This window comes from Gymnoscopelus microlampas, assembly GCF_963454915.1.
Source record: "Gymnoscopelus microlampas genome assembly, chromosome: 22".
NCBI classification, from domain to species: Eukaryota; Metazoa; Chordata; class Actinopteri; order Myctophiformes; family Myctophidae; genus Gymnoscopelus; species Gymnoscopelus microlampas.
This window is the reverse complement of record NC_139959.1, coordinates 3,053,579-3,073,578: the sequence shown is the minus strand read 5'-3', so window position 1 is coordinate 3,073,578 and position 20,000 is coordinate 3,053,579. Positions and strand designations below refer to the sequence as shown.

Genomic DNA, 20,000 nt, shown 5'->3' with positions numbered 1-20,000 from the left:
GTACCGGGCAAATGCCCGGTGGGCCGCTGGGCCAGTGGGCCACTGCCCCCCCCCCCCCCCACCAATTTTTTTTTTTTTTTTTTTTTTTTTATATTTTCGGTCCCGTTTTAGGATTATTACGGTCATTTCCGGGTCGCGCGGCCCAATTATTAGTTACGTTTATGTTTGGGCCGGGATGCTTTCCAGCAGGGGCCTCAGTGCGGCTGCAGAGTTCATGTGCAGGGCTGGGCTGAAGCAGTGAACCCCCCCCCCCCGTTGACAAAACGGCCCGGGGGGGGGGCGGTCTGGACCAAAATGCCAGGGCTGAATTTTGGTCCCAGTCCGGCCCTGTCCTCCTGTGGCCCCTTTTTCTTTCTTTTTTTATAAATGCATCGTCACTGTTGGCAAGAAACCTTGTATCTCCATATTTCAACTTTTTAAGTTGTTTTTATTCTTTTTTTGTAAATGAACGCTCTACAAGTAAGACTAAAAAAGTAATTGCTTTTAAATATATTAAAGTACAAGTAAAAGTAAAAGTAGAAGTAAACAGAGGCCAGAAACACGGCTAGTGTGAGAGCAGAAGTGTGGCCAATTGCATTTTAGGGAAGGAAAAAAAAAACGTAAAGTACTCAGTACTTTACAGCCTTAAAATATTTGTCTCGGAAATGTACTCAAGTAAGAGTAATACGTATCAAAAAAATCTAATACTCAAGTAAAGTACAGATTCTGAGATTCTTTACTTTAGATCTTTATACAGTACAGTATACTCAAGTACATTTACTCTGTTACTGTCTATATTGGATCCATTGGAACACAGGTTTTTTTTTCTTTTTCGGAGATACAAGGTTTCCACCCGACAGCGACGATATATTGCAGTGAATGATTAAATTGAATGGGTCACTGAGGGCCAGGTCATCAAGGTCAGGTTGGAGCACAGGCATCTAAAAGCCAGCAGCCCACTCCCATTATAGTGTCAGTTTACAGCCTCCTTTCCTCTGCCTTCAGGCCTCCAGCCAGCACTTTATCATGGCCCGCCCACTTTATATCTACTGTCTACTACATATTACAATATTATCGTTATATTATGTACTAGCTATTTAACCCATTCAATCTGGGAACGCATCTACAAATGTCTTCTAAATCCTAACAGTTTTCTGAAAACCGTATGCTGCTATAATAATATCATTGGTTCTCAAACGTTTTCATGTCAAGGACCCCCAAAATTATATGTATTTGGCCGCAGACCCCCATCTCAAAATATTCTGTTCCAGGAACGCCCGAAGCAAAGATTTGAATTACAAATGTTCGCTTAAAAATGTATATCTTCAAAGATTTGCACACATTTTAGTGATTTTTCAAAAATAGCAGATATACAAGCTCATAGCTACTGTATAGCTATAGCCAAAGTATAAAATAATGATGATAGTTAAAATCTAAAGTGACACAGATGCGTTCCCGGATCGAATGGGTTAATACGTATTGTCATAACTACTATTTAATGTACTATACCGGATGAATTCAGCGATCACCACCATCAACATTAATGTACCTCGTCATTGTTGTTTTTTACTCGATGGTCAAACCAAGTGCCAGCAGTGCAGTGCAGCGCAGCGCATGCACGCTCCTGATTGGCCACGCGGCTAATATTAGATTAAACCCATCGTGTGTTTTTATTTAAGCAACGAACGGCCTCTAAATATCTCTCATATCCCTGTGATCTCTTGCTATTCTGCCACAGGGCTTTATATGTAGATGAAGGCATTTTACTGTAGCGGTCGGTGTTTACTGATCTCTCCGAGGCAGCAGGGAGGAGAGAAAGAGAGAGAAGTGGAGGGGAGGGATGGAGGGAGGGAGACGAGAAAAGAGAGAGAGACAGAGAGAGAGAGGGAGAGGGAGAGGGGGAGAGAGAGAGAGTTAGAGAGAACTCACCCCCGCGTCTCCTCTTTTTAAATTTACACACCCAGGCCAGATGGCTGTCTTTTCTTGCATGAGATTAGAAGATGTCTCTAATTCACGCCGTCGCTCTTCTGGGTAAATTAATATTCCAGGCTAAATTATTTCATTTTTTTTGGGCAGAGAGCTGGGCGGTGATGGGTGTGGGGGTGGGGGTAGGGGGTGATGGTGGAGGAGGAGGGCTGTTCACGAACAGACCTCCTTTCTCTTTTTGTCTGAGAGGCAAGGACAGATCTCGGCGACAGATTGCAGGTAAAAAACTCGGCCGGCTGCGAGAGAGCTCCCCCATTTAGCGATTCCTGGAAAGCCGTCGATGTTAATTGACTGCTGGGGGAAAGCAAAAAGAAGCCGTAATGACTGATTATTAGTCATGAAAGGGGGGAGGAACACGGGACACGAGGCAGGATGGGACTGGGGGGGGGCGGGGGAGGGGGATATCACACCCCTTCATAATTGCATCCACGATAAAGAGACATTGATTAACAAAAAGAACAATGATGTTAAAAATTAGCGGCACAATGCTGTGCCTCTCTGATTATGCTTCCCCGTAAGTTCATTAGCCCAATGCAAGGGGGAGTACACAGCAGCATACAGGTTCATAAGGAGATGTATGCTTGGCTCTCTCCACCTGTTAGTTCTCTCTCTTTGCTCTCTCTCTCTCTCTCTCTCTCTCTCTCTCTCTCTCTCTCTCTCTCTCTCTCTCTCTCTCTCTCTCTCTCTCTCTCTCTCTCTCTCTCTCTCTCTCTCTCTCTCTCTCTCTCTCTCAAGGGCAGAAACAATAATAAACAGAGTAATTATCATTTTTTATCCATCCATAAATTAGCACTCGCTGGTTAAATGGAGGGGGGGTTTCAACAGAATGTGGCATGGATCCAGCTGGCCTGGTTCTGGATATATAAAGCAGTGGTTCGATCTAAATCTTTTTCTGGATCAGGGCCCACTTGAAAATCTCCAAAAAGCGTCTGCGGTCCACCCATCTGACCACAGCAGCCGAATTTTCAGAGCATGTTTATTTAAATCAATCGATTGTGTTGCGGCTTGGATCAATGGAACTTACGTATATGTTACAGTATGATTGAAAAAAGGAGTGCTCGTTTTCTTCGGGTTCACCTCCCGTGCTCCCTCGCGGCTGAAAACGAGTGCACCTTTTTGACTGTTTTTCCAATCATTCAGTGACAGACATATATACTTTAAGTACATATTTATCAGTATCACAACCAATGTTTGAAGCACCCAGGGCACCGAGAGCGCTGAATCGCGATGGTCGGTGTTGGGAAGAGGTGCGCAGCAGCGCTTCTTTACAATAGAAATACATGGAAGACTGGCGCTGCCAACTCAAAAGGTGTTCTCTGTGGACACACACAGCCCCTATAAAGGTTGCAGCCCAGCATTAGTTAAATCCCTTGGTGGATGTGTCCTGAATAACGTGGAGGTGACTGCCATGGTCCTGGAAGCCACAGTGCCTTAGCCTCACTGACAGATAACAATACATGATGATGTGTCCTGTGTCCATGAGTGACCATGCTTTGACCTTGTTGTTGTTGTCAGAGGGGGAGGGGTGTGTGTGTGTGTGTGTGTGTGTGTGTGTGTGTGTGTGTGTGTGTGTGTGTGTGTGTGTGCGTGCGTGCGTGCGTGCGTGCGCGCGCTTGTCCGTCAAGCGCTGGTTGCTAACTCATCACGTCCCATTCTGAGATAGTGATCAAATTGTCTCCACCTGTCATTGACGCTCTGCTGTCTCCTCTCTCCTCCCCCCCAATCTCTTCCCTGGTTTCTCCTCTCTCCCCTCCTCTTCTTCTCCTCCTCCTCCTCCTCCTCTCCATTATGTTCTGTCTTCCTCTCCCTCCCTCCCTCTTCCTTCCTCTGTCCTCCCATCGTCCCACCTCTCCTTTCACCACCATGCACCTGTTCCATCTCACTCCTTCCTTTCGCTTTCTTTTCACAAACCCTAATTCTCCCCCCCCCCCCCCCCCCCCCCTCTCTCTCTCTCTCTCTCTCTCTCTCTCTCTCTTCTCTCTCTCTCTCTCTCTCTCTCTCTCTCTCATCACTCCGTCCTCTCTCCCTTTCTGCTCCTGTCATTCGCCCCTTCCCGTCAGATGGAACATCCTTGGCCTGCAGGGGGCACTGCTGAGCCACTTTGTGGGGCCGGTCTACCTGCACAGCGTGACGGTGGGCAGCCTGCGCCACACGGGTCACCTGGCCAGGGTGCTGAGTCAGAGGCAGGAACGCCTGGGTCCTCTGCCCGCCTCCTACCGACGCCACCAGCCTCTCCTGAGCGGTAAGGGCACAGGGAGGGCTGTCACACACTATAGAGCACTGGTTTTCAACCCCTTCTTCATATCAAGGTCCATGATTTATGCGTCATTTGAGCCACGGACCACCGTTTGATGAGATTTAGCCTCTCAGACCCAAAACCTAGAATATTTTGTTGATTTTGCCCACAATTCCACCATGCTGTATTGATGTTGGTACCATAAGAGAGATAACAGGCAGACGCTGATCACAATAACAATTATTTAATAAAGTAATGCAGATGTTTAAGAATAATTTAACTCTTGAGAGTGTAAAATTAAACCAAATGGACCTGTAAGGGTCCATTTGGTTTAATTTTACACTCTCAAGAGTTAAAGATCTATAACGGTCCATTTGGTTACCAACTCACTCTCCATCATTTAGCTGGGGACCACCTGGAACCCCCTCAAGGACCGCTGGTGGTACTTTCAATTTACTGAAAACTGTGGCTGACAGTGTGTACTTATGGTCTAGACATGACTAAAAGCAATTTTTCCCAAATGACCTTCTATCTTCTATGAGTCTCTTAAATGAGGTTTGGGAGGACTGGCAAAATGTCATTGACGGTTTTCTTTTTAAGACATTTGCAAAATGTCATACAAAAGAAAATCACAAAAACAGTCCATCCACAGACCATCAACAAGGAATCTGTCTAGCACTTCTTCTACTCCTTCTATTATTACTTCCGACTGTGGATTTTGGTTGTGATATGGCGATGAATAATGGAACATCTGAATAACCAATATATCCAACCATCTGAGAATCCGAGACAGTGCATCAGGAGTCAGATCTAAGCCAGATGTAGCTGATTTCGAGCAGAGCAGCGGAGCTGTGATAACGCGCAGAAGGTCTGGAGAACACACAATCATAAAGGAAGAACAAACTCCACGAAAACAACTTTTCTTTTCCATATTGTCCAAAATTGCGATAGACTTGAGGATGATGCATTCAGCACGTTTTTGACATCTTACATGCGGATGAGATATATATATATATATCATCAGATTCACGTGACTCCAGCTTTCAAACTGAACTCTAATATGTATTATGCCTCCCATTCTCAGTGACACTGTGTGAAGGGCATATAAGTTCTTTGTGGGGCTGAGTTGCAGGGGACTGCTCCGGGTAATTGGGTGCCATGAGGATGAATATTTTGTGAGGCCTGTCCTCATCAAGATTGATAATTGTGCTGAAACTGAATTGCCCTCGGGGCGAAACGATAGCCACAAGGAATCTATCATTGAACCTGCGGCAGTGGTTTCTGCGAACACCACAGGAGGCATTTTTCATGATCTGTTCAGTGGCTTTGAGGACAGGAGTCGTTTAATTCCACTTGCACAGAGCTTTAAATCAAATGAAGTAGATAATAAAGAATGCAGTTAATATGAGATCTTGTGCAAACACGGCTCTTCCATTATTCATATACAAAAAGCATGCACAACAGTAGTTTGTTTGTCGCTGTCTGTACACTGTACGTTTCTAGTTAAATGTTACATCAGAGAAAGTACGCCGTTTGTGTCATTGTTCTGGGTAACTTAGAGTAGAGCTCTCACCTTTGGACCACAAGATCATGGGTTCGATCCCGGGCACCGCCAACTCAGCCTATGAGTAGCATGGCTTGGGTGCGGCAAGTCGTGCGGTAAGTACTGGGAGCTGATGGTACTGTAGGTGTTGCCCTCAGCAATCCATCTCCCATGGGGTCTAGTGTATTGAAATGGGGATAGACTCTTTCCAGGGGTTCAGAAGTGAATGTTTTGTACAGCCGGCAAACGTGAAGACGACTCAGCAGGATGTTACCATAAATTATTTAGCAGACTTTGTGTCCTACTAGAGGTTCAGGTCGCTACGCGGCCCTCACATCTAGAGTTTGGGCTGCTACGTGGCCCTCACACCTACGTCGCACCGCCGATCCGACCGATATATCTGAGTCATAGTGTCGGGGCTTTGTCAGAGTACCCGTTGTACCAGTCTGTCTGCGGGCACCGCACTCACTCGAGCCCTTGCCGATGTGTGCGCCGAGTTTGCCCCCCCGAGTTTTGGGGGGGCAGTGGAGGTGGCCCTACATTGAATCAATATAATCACTACCCTTATCAGACAGCCATTGAATGTGAAAGGGCCAAGGATAGAGAGAGAGAGAGAGAGAGAATAGAAAGGGGCAGATTGCCTTTTCCTTGCATTCTTGTTTGCGTACATATCAGTCCCTCTCTCACATTTTGATCTCCACCTCATCTCTTTTATTGGCCGTGATGAGATCCTGGTGCTATTGTGTGACCTATCCTCCTGTTCAGGGAGCTTATTTAAAAGGGACGCCCAGGGAGGATCGAGGTCTGAGTTCCAGGGGAGCACGCGTAGCCCTTCTCTCTTATCACATATAGCCAAGCCCAGCTCCACCTGCCCGCCGGAGGGCTAAACACATCGATGGCCGTGTCCTTCACTCTCACCCCGCAGTTTGGTGACAGGCAGCACAATGCTGGGGGGTGCAAGAGTTTTAGAACCGTGTGCAAGAATTGTTAATTATTAATCACCTAATTGTGATTTCTGCCCTGTCAAACAGTTTGACATTTGTGTAGTACTTTGAATGCAGTCACCTTGTGTGGAGTAATTGATTGATGTAATTCATTATTTATCACTGTATATTTGCACATACGTGAAATTTGTCCTCTGCATTTTACCCATCCTATAATCATTAGGAGCAGTGAGCAGCCACTGTGCGGCGCTCAGGGAGCAATTAGGGGTTAAGAGTCTTGCTCAGGGACACACATCGACACATTGCTGGCCTGGCCTATGAATCGTACCTGGGACAACCAGGGGCTCTGGTCTCCCCAGGCAGGCTCACTAACCACTCAGCTATGTCAGCTATGGCCGAGTGGGAGCCAGTGAAGGTCATGGAGGACCTCTGTGATGTGGTCTCTTGAGCGGGTACTGGTGAGTAGGCGGGCAGCAGTGTTTAGTATATACTGTAGTTTGTTGAGGACAATGAGGTCATTAAGTCATTAAGGAGTCTGTAGCATTAAGTCTGGATGCGTGATGAAGGCATGGTTCAGTGTTTCTGCAGCAGTGTGTAACAGTTTGGGTCGGAAGCAGACAATGTTTTAGAGGTGGATAAAGGCTTTTGCGGTGATCTGGTTGACATGGAAGGTGGTGATGGGGTCAAGGATGAATTCAATGTTACGGTCTTGGGTGGAGGGGGTAATGATGGAGCCATCCTTGACCCCACCACCTCCTTCCAGCCCCATGTCTACCAGATCAACAAACTAGCATTTATGTCTTGGGTTATTTCTGGAAAATATGAATGAATGCCGGGGTGGATTTGAGGCGTGTGATGATGTGTTTGTTATGGTTGATGTGCCCACACAAGCACACATGTGTGCATGTTATGCTGTAACACGATAGCACAGCGTAAACACATCGTAGACTTGATATGAACGTGTGCATGATGTTCCTCCATTTATGAACCCCATAAGGGATTCATAACTTGAGTCACGCTCCCTCATATTCGCCATAACAGAATAAAGAATAGAAACTGATCAAGACTTCAGTAGGGGGAAAAAATCAAATTGGCTATTACGGAGACACAGCAGTCAGGTCTATTGAAGGGAAGAAATGAGCCGTGAATGGAGAGAGAGAAAGGAAGTGTAGGAGAGGATGAGAAAGAACGAAGGAAGGAAGGGGGGGCAGACGGTGGAGAGAGGGTCTTTTGTTCACAGAGGTGCGTTTGTACAAGAGAAGAACAGGACAGGCAATAAGAGACTCCGAGGATTGTTATTGTGGCAGACGATTCATTCCGGCGCCGAGCGGCTATAGAAAAGGAAGGAATTGGAACAGGGGAGAATGGAAGAGTGAGGCTGGGTTAGAATGAATCTGGCAGGCAGCAGACAATCTGTAGGCATGTATAATGGTATTGTACATCGGCTGTAACAAGTTGTCTGTCAGATGGGCGAGATCAAAGGGTGACTGTTGTTCGCGGCGCGTCTTGAAATAATCTCTCTGTCTGGTGATAACCTGCGAGGCTGCCGTCGCTCATGGCTGATGTCATAAACAAACAGCTTAAACTAAAGGGAAGGTTGAAAGCTCAGGAGTCTGGCTCTGGTTTTATAAAAGGCACAAAGAAAAGCTGGTCTGTCGCGATTACACATGTTGGTGTAGAATCAGGGGTTCTAAAAGTGGGTTAGATAGGATCCCTGAGGGATCCTATCCCTCCTTGAGGAATCCTATCAAATTATTGATAGTTGGGAGCCAAGTGGAGCCTTATAGGTCTCGGTAAATTTGACAGTGTACAAATGGGACCATTTGCACACTGTCAGAGTTATGGGTCCGTAAAGTGCCTGGCAACCACGTGTCGTCACCACAGGGGGCGGGGGGGGGGGGGGCGTGGCATAGTAGCTGCAGACATATTGGGGTGGTAAGAGTCAATGTTAAGTCAAGCTGTTTATGACCCACCAAGATGTCCGCCGCTACCAAGTGACACCTGTTGACGCCCCCTTCAGGATTTTTTTGCTACACACTATAGGGCAGTTTGAGAACCACTGGTGTAGACAAATGAGGAATACGGTCAAATTTGAACCACCATAGTTACCCACTGTTTTAACCGTGTGTCTCTTGTTCCACCGGACAAATGGGTCCAACATGTTCAACACATTCTCACTCCCACATATGGACGCTTGGCCATGAATCCTTAGTCGTCTGTGTATACATATGGTAGTGTACTAATATGCAGTCAACGTAAACAACTTGTTGGGAATAACGTATTGTGCTGTCCATCTCAAATGAGGTGAGACACGTCTCTAGTGGCGACAAGTGAGAATTCTCTGCCTGGTCAAGCTGTTCAGAGTTGAAGAACCTCCTTCAGCAGAAGTTTTAATTTATTCATTCTTCCCTTTCTTGGGCTTGAAGATCTATAAATAGGTAGTAGGGCTCTACTGTATTTACCTTGAGCGACAGGTTGATTGCAGTTATGTATTATTTAAAAATATACCAGACCAGAAGTATACATCTGTCGCCATTACCACCAATTGCCGGCTAAGTTCTTTCCAGTTGAAAGCTTTTTATACAGCCATCATTGAGAGTGGGTAGTCTGGGTACTATGAGTGGTTTCCTCCTTTGAGGAAACGGCAAAGAGTAGCGACAACCTTCATAGAAAAGGAATGGAGTCAAAAGTACACTTTGATGTCGTGGATAAACGTCATACGTTTATGACTCATGAATTGCACCACATGTCATGTCAGCCACTCTCGCCTGGCTCTCTCTCCCGTCACTAATACTGCAGAAGTGGAAACCTTGAACTGTACATGTCCAAAACCGTTCAGGAAATGGGAATAAGAACCTGTGTTCCAATGGATCCATTGTAGTTGTTATTTAGTCTCAAGCTCTTCTTAATACTTTCCATTGGTTAAATATTTATAAAAACCCACAGACACACATAACCACTTTCACTTTCAAAAGGTTTCAAATGATAGTGGAAAAAAGCAGATCTACAATCTCACAACGTGGTGAGCTGGTAGATCGCCTATATTCAGCTATATTCACTATACCTCTATTTGCCTATATTCTGTGTGTCATTTTGGCACTACGAAGGAGGGCATTATATTAACCCATTAAGGCCTACAAATGTCTTCTAAATCCTAACAGTTTTCTGAAAAACTTATGTTACTATATGAGTGGTGCTCAAACCTTTTCATGTCAAGGACCTCCAAAGTTATATGTATTTGGCTGCAGACCCCCATTCTGAAGATATTTTGTACCAGGGACCCCCCTCAGAAGCAAAGATTTGAGTTAAAATGTTTGCTTTAAAAATATATATATTCAAAGATTTGCGCAAATGTTCAAAACTTTTAACAAATAGCCAAAGTATAAAATAATGGTTTAAGTGGTTACACAGATGCGTTCCCGGTTTTAATGGGTTAAGACAAAAAACATAAAAAGTTGAAATATGGAGATACAAGGTTTCTGCTCGAACAGTGAACAATATCCTAGCAGGATATTATGAAGCAGAAGCGGCAACAGAAGCTCTCTCTCCCAAGTTTTCTTGGAGAAAGTTGGGACTGCTACATTTCTTCACAAATCTGCACGAGCAGCAGACACCTTTAATAATCGCTCGGAGACCCCCTCGCATTAACTTGAGGTAGCATCTCAACCTGTGAACTCCTGTCATCTGCACCTCAACGGTGTCACCTCATCCATATGGAGAGACGTGCGCCAGGCATCGACAGCGAGTCGCAGTAGACGACGACGCTAGCTGGCTGGTGATCCCACGGGGGAGGATGGTGACAGGGTGATTTTTGAGCTGTGGTTGTGGATGCTGCCCCAAGACACACACACACACACACACACATACACACACACACACACACACACACACACACACACACACACACACACACACACACACACACACACACACACACACACACACACACACACACACACACACACACACACACACACACACACACACACACACACACAATCTACACATGTAAATTGGTGCAACACCTGCCAATACACTGTACTGAACATGTCTGAGGTTGTTCCTCTCTCTCTCTCTCTCTCTCTCTCTCTCTCTCTCTCTCTCTCTCTCTCTATCTCTCTCTCTCTCTCTCTCTCTCTCTAGCTCTCTCGCCGTCACTCAATCTGTTGCACATTATTCTCTCTGTCATATTTCACTCCATCTTTCCTTCGCTTTTAACCTCGAGCTCTTCCTCTGTCTGACTATCTGTCTGTCTGTCTACTTCTCTCTTTCACGCACGCACGCACGCGCGCGCGCACGCACGCACGCACGCACGCAGTATGACTGGAACACTACAGTATGTTCATGTACTGTGCATGCTGTGCATCATATCTCCCCCCCTCTCTCTCTCTCTCTCTCTCTCTCTCTCTCTCTCTCTCTCTCTGTCTCTCTCTCTAAATCAAAGCATCATGCAGGTTGACTTGGTTTTCTTTTCAGCTTTGCAAAACCTCACCTATGTGTTTAGCCCCAAGGAACGTCACATCGGAAGGGTGGCGGTATTTGTTAAATTGAAGAAGGTAGTTTTTTTATTTTTTTATTTAACCTTTATTTCACCAGAGAAATCACATTGAGACTAGTGTCTCTTTTACAAGTGTGCCCTGGCCAAGAGAAGAGGCAAATAAAATGTTACACAGCTCTGCCAGTAACGACAATACAGGACATAACAAAACAAAGACAAACATGACATCCGTAATACCAAAGACCTACTACCAATAGCACCAATACAGACTATTTAAAATACTAATAACAACAATACATCATAAAACTAATAAACTAATATAAGACTAAGATCACAGCAATTGCTACTTGTCAAAGCAGGAGCAATGGTTGGAGAATGTGCCCATGGCAATCCTCTTAAAAGACACTAGAGGGATCAATGAAGCCAATTTTAATCTGGTCTGTAGATCGTTCCATGACCAAGGCCCAAAAAACGCAAGGTTTTTTTTCCCTGCCTCAGATTTAGTAGTGGGTACGACATAGCGCATCCAGGCATTCGATCTGAGGTTAAGCGAATTTTGGACAAGATTAAATTTGGTCTGCTGGAGAGAAGGAAACAACAATCCTTCAGTTCTGTAATCAGGGTTATTTGTGTGTTTATTATAGAATGTCTCTTTTAAAGTGACTGACTTTAATTTGCATGCAGAGACTGAGGTTCTGTTTTCCCCAAAGCAACTTTCTGGATTGTTCAGTGGGACCGCTGGGGCGAATGTGACCTTCACACAAAGATTACTTTGGGAAACCTGTCCTACATTTAAGCCCTGGGAAACCAGAGCTCTTTCCTATAGGCACAGCATATTGCATCATATGACACAGCGTTTAGGGTAAGGAGGTTTTCAGGTTGGTCCGCACTGCCACACCATACTGTTGTCAAGGTTACTTTGATATTAGAAACCCTCTGGAGAAACCGAAATGGTCAGGCCATGTAATACAAAATATGCCTGACACCTGCCTTCAAAAACAGGTGCCCTGGAAATAAGTACTGGCCAACGAGCTTAGATTTTATAAAAAGCGATCAGAAAAACATCAGGAACAACCTAAAAAAGTCAACATTAAAGAGTTCTTACTGGAAAGACCTTGCTTAAAACAACCGCACGGGGAACTAGTCCATGAAGACGATCCCCACCAGAGTCGAGCAGCAGCAAAGAAAAGAGACAAAAAGACTTTTCACGTTCAATGCATTCTCTCCATGCGTCAGACGTTTGACAGGCTTTCCTGTCAAACGTCAGGCTTTCCCGATATACCTGAAGAAGGCAGTTGTATCTGTCCGGAACGTTGGTCTTTTCATCTCTGCGTCCTCAAATAAAAGTTGGCACTTGGGCTACGTGTGTGCGGCCACTTTGATGTTTTCAGGCTTTCCTATCGTGTCCCATGTTGACGAGGAGCACATGATTCATGGTTCCAAGTCTATCGGTATGCGACTCAGACATCGATGAGTTGCCAGAAGCGGACACAGGCACTCGCACGGCTAGCACCTCACTCAGGCCTGCCTCAGGGGACTGAAGTCCACTTCTTGGCGGTGCCTGGCTTGTTTTAAATGTTTTTTTTACTGGCGCGTCAACCTAAAAAGCCGTCCATGACCCAAAATGGCACTATGAAACAAAATGCCAGAAGCCAGTGGATTAAGAAGTTGGGAGTGAGAACGCATGTCCGTTGCATTCCATTGTCAGTCATGTGATGCAGGCAAATCATATGTTCACAATAACCATTCGGAATGGTTATTGTGAACATTCGGCTGGTTTCAGGTGCATTGTCCAATATTTATTCCATCCTATCTGCCAGGTTAGTGCACTGTAGGGGTTTCTGAGACCCAGATACCTTTAGCAGTGAAGAAAAATCCTAACTGATACAATAACATCGTTCCAAGGAGCTTGGCTGCTAGGATACCTAATTATTATAGCTAACCTACAGTATGTGAGCAGAGCGAGCAGAACAGAATGGGCATCAATGGATTGGAAATAGTAAGGATCAGTGAAAGTCTGACACTGAAAGAATATTGCTCTTTTCACAGTCAACCTCAGACAATCTTCCACGCGCTCGCACACACACACACGCACGCACGCACGCACACACACACACACACACACACACACACACACACACACACACACACACACACACACACACACACACACACACACACACACACACACACACACACACACACACACACACACACACACACACACACACACACACACACACACACTCACACACACAGTGTTTGATAAAGTGAACCTTCTTGCTCCCTTAGATAGTGTCAGTCCACCACCAACAGCTACAGTAGCTCTGATGCTTTAGTTTATTTCGAGGTAGAAAAAGAGGTTGCATTTCAAAAAAGGACAAAATACTCTTTTTCTTTTTTCTTTTGCTCACATCAATAGAAAAACACTTGCAGCAGTTGTATGCTGATTTGTTCCTGTAAATGTATTTTTCTCACCATACTTGGATGTTGATATCTACTCTTCATGGTAAATAGTGTTGGCATTAAGTTTAATTTGATGCTCAGCATTCCACTGGATTTAAAACATGTACAGTATTAGATGTAAGTTTATCTTCTCAGGATATCACTCGAACCCTAGTATACAACAACCCTGTTTTAGGGCAAGGGTCTACCTCAGAGAGATTTGATGTAGAGGGGAAAATAGATCAAGTATAGAACGTTGGGGGACTCCGGTCAGTGGTGTAAAGTAACCAAGTACATTTAGTTAAAGGACGACTTCAGCCATGTTCAACCTATATTCAGATAATTGGTCCTCACGAATGCTCATAAAATGGTTAAAATGTGTCTCATAGGAGGGCTGTGGACAGTTCAGAACATAGACATATAAAGGTAGACGCCTCCTTCGGCTCTGAAGTATTTGTATCTCGGGCGCGCTTCCTTGTTCCGCAGGGCTAGCCCATATAAGGCTTGGGCTAGCCTTCCACTTCCTTCCGCTTCAGCAGGGCAAACTGGAAACTTCAGTGTGCGTCGCAGAAGGGGGCGTTCGGTAGGCCAATCAGAGGCAGGTGGGGCGGCCGTGCAGCAACTAGTCAGTTAGACGCGCTGTGATTGGCCAGTAGTTAACGCGATGTGATTGGTCAGTAGTCAAACAGCCTTGCGGAAGAGCCTTGTATTGAGATACCAGTCGCTACAATGAACTGCAGAGGCCAATGAGGTATCTAGGTTTCTATATCTATGGTTCAGAAAACTGCCTACCAGTGACATCATCAATGGTGAATCCAAGCTTCCTTTTTTTTATGTAAGAAAAACCTGCCTAACGATGATCACTGGTAGGTGGGTTTCTGAACTGTCCACAGCCCTCTATGAGACACAGAGTGAGTAGAACAGTGGTACCATATTATAATGAGCATTAGTGAGGACCAATCATATGAAGATACAGTATGTTGAAAATGGGTGAAGTCATTGTAAGTACTGTACTTATGTAAAATCTTGAGGTACTTTTAGTTTCCAATACTTATATAGATATTGTACTTGACAAAATTGGAAAAATCCGAGTGCTTTTACTTGAGCACTGTAAGTATATTTGCACTTTTACTCAAGTAACATTTTGAATACATGGCCTTTTACTTATTAGTATTAGTATTTTTATATGGCTGCTTTTATTTAAAGCAGGGGTCTTCAACAGGGGGTCCGGGACCCCTAGGGGGTCCTCAGAGTTACTACAGGGGGTCCGCCAAATCTTTGCGTGATATGATTTTTTTTTTTACCTTAACCACTTGAACCATAACATCCCTTTTCTGAGGAGAACTTTAGCCAAAAATAGCAGATCTACAAGCTCACAACGCCTCGCGCTGCTTGTAGATCGGCTATTTTTGGCAAAGAGGTATAGGTGTAGAGGGGAAAAAAAGAGCAGACCAAGTAAACAAAAAAGGCATAATCTGAAACACAATGTTATACAATATAGAGGGGGTCCCTGCTTCATCTCTTTCTCAGCTAGGGGGTCCTTGGCCTGAAAACGTTGAAGACCCCTGATTTAAAGTAAATACAATAAAAAAGTAAATTATCTAACCACTGCTTCTCTGTATCTCTCTCTCTGGCTGTAGGCCTGAGCAGCTCTGAGTGCCTGCAGCCGGGGAAGGCAGCGTGTGTGAGTGTGAACTGGACACTAGGGGACAGTCAGCTGGAGGTGGTCAACACGGCCACGGGACGGAGGAGGGACTCCGGGACGCCCTCGCGTCTCTGCAAGCACATCCTGTTCACACGCTGGACCAGGCTGTACCGCAAGGTGAGGCGATGGGAAAACAAAAAATGCATTTTCTGTAGGTACCACAGGCTGTACTTGGGGGTTTACATAGAAGAACGCCATTCCCAGGTATTTCCCCCAATGTTAGCAAGGGTCTGAGAGACATTAGGTCCGGATGTTTGGTTATCATTTTATTTATCCATTTTTTTCTGGCTTGCGAGCAGCGGCGGTTAAAGTACAAAAAAAAAGAATCTATCAAAGAATAGATACTGCTGGTTAAATATTACTCAACTATCGATTGTTTACTTAGTGATTATTAAATTGATTCATTTTTCGATTAATCGAATAATCCGAAAGCGTGTTTTTTGTACTGTATGTTATTTTTATGTATTTATTTAGCAAAGAATTAAATGAAGCGTTCTTCTTTGTCAAACAACGGTGTCGTGCAAAAATAAGAAAGAAAAGATGTGTTACTGACATCATGACACATTGTGAGCTTGTAGATCGGATAATAATGACATGCACAAAGTAGGGATCATGTATTTTTTAAATGATTGATTATCAATTATTATTTATGTAATCAATTGAATCTATTAGTTTGATTAACTGTTGCATCCCTACTCCACTACAAGTGAAAGTTGCCCTGTCAAAGTTGAGTTGAGTTAAAGTGCTGGAGTGCTTGCTTTAAAAAGAATACTAGTAAAACTAAATGTTCTTTTCTTAATATCAACACATTACTGTATTGTATTCACAATGCATTTTACAGGACCTCGAGTCGTAACTCTCTGAAACCACCTACCGAATGCACTGACTTACTAGAACAACGCCTAAAGAAATGCCTATAAAAACTTCAGCATAGAACTGCAATAACAAAAAAAAGAAGGCAGCTTTCTTTATTCTTCTATTTCTTTTTCTGTTTACCATCACAGTCTGTCACAGTCACTAAAGGGTTCAGGCTAATTGAGAAGCTTGTGAACATTCGGGTAAATCAAAGGATCAAACTTTTTTACCTATTTTTCTCCCCAATTTAGTCGTTATGCCAATTCATTCCGCCCCACACACATCTGTGTGTTGTCTCTGCTGATGTATCCTACTGACTCACCTGCCAGTGAGGAGCCCCCACCGGGAGGACGTAGAGCCTTCGTTCTACTCTCCCGCACAACACTCCCTGCTGACAGGTGCCGCTCTAGCCCATATAGTAATACATGTAGAGACACCCTCCCCGCCCGGCTTCCCTCCCCTGATCACGGGCCAGGGGAGGCTTGTGTTCATATAGATGCTCGACAAACCGGATGCACCACGGTGGATTCAAACCCACAACGTCCGCCGGGCAGATATACTTTACCACTGCGCCACCCGAGCGCCACCCACACTTCTTGATTGCATGCTGGGAGGTTGGCCTGTCTTTGTTCCTGTCGTGTCTGCTCTTGTTCTATTATCTCTGGTGAAGGGAGGTCGTCTTTATTCATTTCCAATTTAAAATAGATGTCTGCTCCAACACCATCTTGGCACTAGACAGATGGAACTAGAAAAGTGTGCTCCTCGGAGTACAGATCTCTGCCAGACCTGGTTGCCTGATCAGGACTCTGTCAGGCATGGGGTGCACTGGAGCGGTCATCGGGACACAAGGAAGCTACAGGGGAGTTTGTATGACAGACAGCGTTTGTGTGGGAAAGTGCATTGATTTTGATTAAAATTACTAGTAGCCACTGGCGATTTCTCATATATTTTTCTAATATTACTTTTATGTTCTGAAATCCTAACTTTAAGTTCTCAAAAATGTAAGGGACTCCTTAGTAAGAGCGGACTGTTGTGTCCCACGCAACATGTTATGTCCGATTTGCCTACGGACAACTTCCCATGTTTTAATTGTGTAAAGATAATGTAGTATCACTCCCACATACAGGCAAGAACATGGATATCAAGAACATAATCTGTTCTTTGTATGCGATTTTATATATTTTTTAAAATCTGAGTCATAAGAATTGGAAGACTTGTCATGTTATATTACATTATGTTATTCCATTGTTCTATTGTTTTTTCTAATATTTTTCTCTTGTTTTGACCAACATGTGGAACATTCTGCACTATGATGTGACAAAAAGTCATGTGGTCCTTTATAAGTGACACCAATTATGTCTGATGTGTTTTTATTCACACTGGGCCGAGTGATCTGCTGCTGGGGCTACACAATAAATAAGAGAGTGCTGTTGATCTTTTCAAAGATACTGTTTCTACCAGAACTGTGCACCCGATACCGATGTGAACTGTGAACTGCTCGCCTTTCTCTTTTTCAAGTTATCCTGGTATAGCACTAGCTACCATGAGGTTAATTAGAAAAAAAAATAAGGGTGCGTGCAAAGTTTCAGTTCCAGTGGTGCCCGAGATTAGCTTCTCACAGTCAGACAAAAACATAATCTCCCGCCCCCAGCCAGTCCGTTCTGGCGGAGATAACTAGCTCAAGCAGGGTTGAAGGAGCTCACCAACAGGGAGGTAAATTGGCCATCAAACTATGTGATGATGTGGTCAAGAGTACTCTTCAACGGTTTCTGCAGGAGCACTTGTCTTTGCGTTTGTCTGCCAGTACGAGGAATCCCAGCATCTACTGTGTTGTCTTGCAGCAGAAAGCAGTTAACTGCTTGCTGGTAGATTCTGCCATCACAGTTGAATGGTAGCAGAAGTCACAGGAAGAACAGAAAGGCCAAGCTAACAATCAATCAAGCAGTGGGATTCTCTGATCTACCTCCATGTTCACAAGCGTCTCAATTATCCAAACTCACAGTGGTGGACAGAAACGGAGTACGCTTGAGTTCAAGTATGCATGTCTTTGTAGAATCAACAGCTGGCTTCAAAGCTACTATATGCTAGTTAAAAGTAACGACAACCTTCATAGATATGTAGTGGAGTCAAAAGTACATGATGTGTCTTTAGTACAATGCTCAAGTAAAGTACACTTTTACTCAAGTACGGTACTCAAGTAAATGTACTTTGTTACTGTCTACTACTGCTTGTGAGGCTACTCTGCAGTTTAGAGAGGATATGGAAAGGATAAGGAAAGGAAACGGTCTGTGTGTGCAGAATCTGGGAACCAATTCAGTAAAGAATTGTGTAGAAACAGGTACTCGGTTTGGCTCTTCCCCTAATAGTCCATTTCCTCCCGGGCACTTCGGTGTTTATTTCAACTAACAACAATACTACATGTTTAGGGTAGTGGTGCTGACGTCTTGAGAGCATGTGTGTGTGTGTGTGTGCAGGACGTGGATTAACTGAACGTCATACTATCAAGGAGGGGATGTAGCACTAGGGTTGCCAACAGTCCCGTATTAGCCGGGACGCCCCGTATTTGAGCCAAAAGGGGCGTGTCCCGTACGGGACTTTGTTTGTCCCGGACTCCGGTGTAAAGGGAAAAATAAAAAATATATTTCTGTTTGCGCACACTGCAGTGTCTGGCTGCGTGTTTGTGTGCTTTATGAGATGGGCGCTAGGGCCGCTCAGTTGACAGGGCAGGCACAGTGCTCGCACGAGTGCTTGTGTGTGTGTGTGAGATTTTCTCCGGTGGGAACGGCATCATTGTTTGTGTGGCATGTCAGCCTGTTCCCAACCCTAACCCTAACCCTAAAACCGAAATAAAGTAACAAAAAAAAGTAACTTTATCCGCGGGAAACCCGGAAAAAATCTCGCGCGCGCACGGGGGACCCATGCACGCGCGCTGCGCGCGCGTGCATGTGTCCCGTTTCTCCAGTTCTGGATGTTGGCAACCCTATGTAGCACAGCCACATACCAGAAGGGGATACTACTAGTTGGTAGGTTAGCATTGCTAGCAAAGTGTTGATAACGTCGACTCGGGGCGGGCTACATTAAAAGAGGGAGAAGCAGCAAACATTAACAAATGACGATTATGAAGATTGAAAAGTCTCCCTACGGCCAAATATTTCATCATCAGTGAACATAGACTTCTCCGTCAGCCCTGATATAATTAGGTCCTCAAAGACCAGACCTACGTAATAACGTGGGTTTGTTTACCCTTATAAACCTATACCCACAACAAGTACATAATTAAACAAACAAAACAAAGTTTGGAAGGTTTGTTCGTAAATGTCACCAAATGTTCGAACCCTGTCACCAAATGTTCGAACCACACACACACACACACACACAGAGTTGTTTAGTAGTTGCTTGTTTGGGCTTGCCTCTTATAATGTTGTTTAAACCAGTGGTTCTCAAACATTTTCATGTCAAGGAAACCCCCCAAATTAATATGTGTTTGTCCACAGACTTGTAGATTTTTCAAATAGCCGATGTATGTGTAGGTTTAAAGTGCTCATGTGGCCTATAGCCGCTTCTTTTTTGGCTTGTTCTCATAGACCTGGTTGCTTATTTCTCTCGCACAAAATCTGGCAACGCTGGATGGATCTCCTCTCTCCTGCAGTCAGACATAATGCTGTGGGCCGCCTGTCAGTGCGACAGCAGCTGTCTGCTGCATCTCATCAAAAAAAAGAGCGGCAAGCTCACTCGCCGCTTTAACGGCGGCACGCAGACCCCGCTGCACTTTCATTTTCATTACCAAACTTTATGTAACAGACACTGGC

General features: G+C 44.6%; 1 protein-coding gene across 1 annotated transcript in view; it reads left to right on the top strand.

Annotated features, from left to right (window-relative positions):
• The window catches only part of adarb2 (adenosine deaminase RNA specific B2 (inactive)), a gene marked incomplete at both ends in the record, with an annotated part of 264,867 nt that overhangs the window by 243,705 nt on the left and 1,162 nt on the right, over positions 1 to 20,000 (top strand). The window contains 2 exons of the mRNA XM_084049189.1: positions 4,026 to 4,207; positions 15,272 to 15,453. Of these exons, the coding sequence (XP_083905315.1) occupies positions 4,026 to 4,207; positions 15,272 to 15,453 (364 nt within the window). The remainder of the gene's footprint in view (positions 1 to 4,025; positions 4,208 to 15,271; positions 15,454 to 20,000) is intronic.